The 4028-nt window shown below is 42.2% G+C and overlaps 1 protein-coding gene across 2 annotated transcripts in view; it reads left to right on the top strand.

Moving 5' to 3' along the window:
• Elk4 (ELK4, ETS transcription factor) overlaps positions 1-3522 on the top strand; it is an 8116-nt gene extending 4594 nt beyond the window's left edge. Inside the window, exons 4-5 of one of the 2 annotated variants that reach the window (XM_023701157.1) lie at positions 2097-2185; positions 2350-2424. In XM_023701157.1, the coding sequence (XP_023556925.1) occupies positions 2097-2126 (30 nt within the window). In that variant the 3' untranslated portion in view covers positions 2127-2185; positions 2350-2424. Of the gene's footprint in view, positions 1-2096; positions 2186-2349 lie in introns of both variants that reach the window. The other variant, XM_012516903.2, reaches the window with a different exon arrangement.
• Positions 3523-4028: the final 506 nt, after the last annotated feature.

Raw genomic sequence — 4028 nt, 5'->3', positions numbered from 1 at the left:
CTATATATATATGTAATATGTGTGTGGTGGCTACTTGGGAGACTGAGGCAGGAAAATCAATTTGAGCCTAGTAGTTTGGGGCTAGCTTGGGCAATGTAATCAGTCCCCATCTTAAAAACAAAACAAAGTATGTGTATTGCTCCTCAGTTTGCAACAGGGTTATGTATTAACACTGATGAACTTTCATAAGTCGCAACTATTGTTGACGTGAGTTCAATACACTTAACTTATGGACGTCCTTGCTGAGCTCCACGCTATGTGGTAGTGTTAGTTGCTTTCTTTGTGATGCAGCAGTGGACTAGACGTTGCTGCTCTCTGTTGCTGCCCAGCATGGCAAGACTGTCCTATGCATATTGTTAGCCTGAAAAAATAGGAAAATTCAAAGCATGGTATCTACTGGATGCATAGGACTTGCGCACTATGAATTGAGCCGCTGTCAGTCAGTGACCGTCTCTGCACACATAGCCAGGTACATACATGCAGATGGCCATGTGTTGCTTAGCGATGAGGATGCATACTAAGGTGTTCATTGCCATGTGGTTTGGAATTGTGTGGCCAGCATAGTGTGCTTATACAAACCTCTGTGGTCCAGCCTACTGTATACCTGGGGTATATGAAATATATATGAGAATGATACAGCTAGGAGGCAAGGTACACAGGACAAGAAGCACGAAGTATATAAAGTTGGCAGGCATAATATGACATAGACAGTGAACCTTTTATATACTCCAAAATAACAAAAGACTAGGTAGTACACACCTGTAATCCTAGCACTTGGGAGACTGAGGCAGGAGGATTGCTTTGAGTTTGAGGCCTACTCAGCTACAGAGTGTGTTCAAGACTAGCTTGAACTACATAGTGGCAACCTATCCCCCCCCCCGCCAAAAAAAAAAAAAGTACAATGTAATAGCCAGGTGTGGTACATACCTGTAATCCCAGCAGCTAGATTACAAATTTGAGCCCAGTCTGGGGAATTTAGTGATTTAGCAAGATCCTCCCTAGAAAAATTAGAAAAGGAAGCCAGACATGATGGCACACACCTGTAATCCCAGCACTTGGGAGGCAGAGTCAGGAGGATGGTTGTGAATTTGAGACCAGCCTGGGCTACAAAGTGGGCTGAAGGCCAGCCTGAACTGCATAGCAAGACCCTGTCTCAAAAAGATGAAAAAAGAAAGAAAAATTAGAAAAGGGGCTAGGACGTAGCTCAGTGTGAAGGCCTTGGGTTCAGTGCCAGAACTCCCAGGGTTGGGTGGCAGGGAGTATACATATATTATTCCTCTTCCCTCCCTCCTTTTCTTTTCTCTTCCTCCTCCTCCTCTTCTTCCTCTTCCCCTTCCTCTCTCTCTCTCTTTTATTTTAATAATAATGGTGCCAGGGATTGACTAGGAACTTTTCTTTGCTAGGGATGTGGTCCACTGAGATACTGTCCTTCCACATCTGTCCTTGTTTGTTTCTTTTTTCTTTTTCTTTCTTTCTTTCTTTTTTTTTTTTTTTGGTACCAGGGATTGAACTCAGGACCTTGCATTTGCCAGGCAGGTACTTATGCCAGTGAGCTATCTCCCTTTTTTTTCGGACCCGGGGATTGAACTCAGGCCTTTGAGCTTGCCAGGCAAGCGGTTATTCTACTGAGCTATCTCCCCAGCCCCTCCCCTTTCTTATTTCTTGTAAAAAATATGTATATTGGGCCGGGGTTGTAGCTGAGTGGTACAGTGCCTGCCTAGCAAGCACGAGGCCCAGAGTTCAATTCCTGTTACCAAAAAAGAAAATAAGAGGACCAAAACAGACAGAATGCCTAAATCACCGAATGGGAAGAGTTGAGAATTTTCCGTATTTCATTTATATGTTCATTTTTATATTTTCTTAGCCTCTCCCCAACAGATACTTAAGTGATGCTGTGATCTGAGACCTTAGGCAGAATCATAATGCTACTGTAGCTTCAGCCTGGAATTTCCTTGTGCAAGGGGTCTCAGAATACATGATAGGGAAGCCTTTCCTTGGATGGGCACCCTCTACTTGACCTTTATATGTTTTTTTTTTGAGGGTCATGTTTTGCTTTATAGTTGAATACTACTCTAGTGCATGTTGCCCTTCACTAGGCTTCTGTAATCTTCATTGAAGTTAACTAAGCCTACATACCAGATATGATGGAAGGTAAAGGATTCTTCTTTGTTCGTACTCCATTAAGGTAGGTTGGAGAGTTAATATTTAGTATGTTAGGGCAAACAACATTTTTGTTCTTTGAGTCATTACAGATGTTTATCATATTTTGCCTCAGGGAATATAGTGGGATGGAAAGTGAAAGTTGGAATTAAGTAACAAGATAATAATGTATTTTCCTTTCTTACCCAGTTTCCTTCTGTACTGAATAGTCACGGGCCGTTCACCCTGTCTGGCCTGGACGGACCTTCCACTCCTGGCCCGTTTTCCCCGGACCTGCAGAAGATATAGTGTATGCACTTGTGGTGTAAAAGACTCAAGGAACACAGAAATGGAGACATTCAACCTGATGGCATTGAAATGAGAAGTTGTCTTTATCATTTTTGCCATTTCCCACTGAAACACCTTTTTCAGGCTTCTCTTTGAATAGATTTCAAGTTAGACTGTGTGAAATGCCTTAATTGGAGTCCACCTCCATATCCTTATCTTTTTTTATGTTGAGCTAAGTGCTAATGTTATTTTGGAGGGGTGTAGCTGCTGTGCTTTGCAAGAGTGATTAAGGATGAAGTTACTCCTCCTGCCTATCAGGATTTTTTGGCTAGTAAGAAAATTGTGCTTAGTTTATTATTCTAAGAAAAACTAGTTAAATGAAATTGGTTGTGTCTTTAGGACTGAGTGTGCTCTGCTGAACAAGCGAACATGAGCTGTTTATCAGTAGTGGGAGAAAAATAATCCTTTCCTAGTCATACAAAATAAGATTGGAACAGTACCATTGTGCAGACTTTGTTTTGCTATGAATTGTAGCGTGTGGCTATGGAAGCAGTTGTACAGGAGGCATCTTGTTCACTTGTATGCAGTGGATCTCCTAGCCACATACATGGTCTCATCTTACCTGTTGAGCACAAGGGTTATTCTGTATAACATAAGATTTTTAAGCTTGGGATTTAAGAGGGTTTTAAGACCATCGTGTGAGGTTATAGGACCTCCTGTCTAGTATAGAAATGCTGCTGGCTGGTATGTTTGCATATCCACAGAGCATAGTGTGGTCAATGATGACTTTTATCAGGATGGACAAGTTCAACTGAATACCTTAAGATAATACGAAGGGCCTGTCCAAGTATTAGAAGATGCTGGGGGGAGGGACTGTGTCTTGTCCCTGATCATTTTACCCCATTTTCTTCTGTAGATTTGTCACCTTTCCTTCTAAACCTAAAGCTTTGAGGTGTTGTGACAATATTAAATGCCATTGAGAAAGTGAAACCTTCAGTCAATAATGAAACAGATGTGCTTGTTCAGCTTCTTTCTTTCTTGCTTTCTTTCTTTGTTTTTTATTGTATTTGGTACAGGGTCTCACTACACAGATTGGACTCATAGTGATCCTCTTGTTTTTAGCCTCCCCTGTGCTGGGATTATGGGTGTGCCACACCTGGACTCAGACACCGGCTCATTGTGCCCAGGGGCAGGGCCAGTGCGGCATGTGGTACCGGGGATCAAACCCTGGTCTCTGCGCTTGCCTAAGCAGGTGCTTTGTCCGCTAAGCTATCCTATTGGCCCCAATCTTTTCTTTTTATTAGTTAAGGTGGATTAGTTCATTTGGCAATATTCGTACAAAGGAATTAAATTGTTTTAATTAACATTGGAAAATGCAGGCCTTTATCTCTGTATTACCAAATTTATAAATTTGTTTTTGTTTGTTGTTTTGAGACAAGGTCTCACTATGCAGTTCGGGCTGGCCTTGAACTCTTATAGCCCAGGCTGGCCTCAAACTTATGGCGATCTCCTGCCTCGGTCTCCTGAATGCTAGGATTGTAGGCATGCACCACCATGCCTGGCTGTTTTTGTACTGGGAATCAAACTCAGGACCTTGTGCT

Source organism: Octodon degus, unplaced genomic scaffold (genome assembly GCF_000260255.1).
Source record: "Octodon degus isolate 3935 unplaced genomic scaffold, OctDeg1.0 scaffold00131, whole genome shotgun sequence".
NCBI classification, from domain to species: Eukaryota; Metazoa; Chordata; class Mammalia; order Rodentia; family Octodontidae; genus Octodon; species Octodon degus.
Note: the sequence above shows the minus strand (reverse complement) of the source record. Positions and strands in the feature narration are given on the sequence as shown.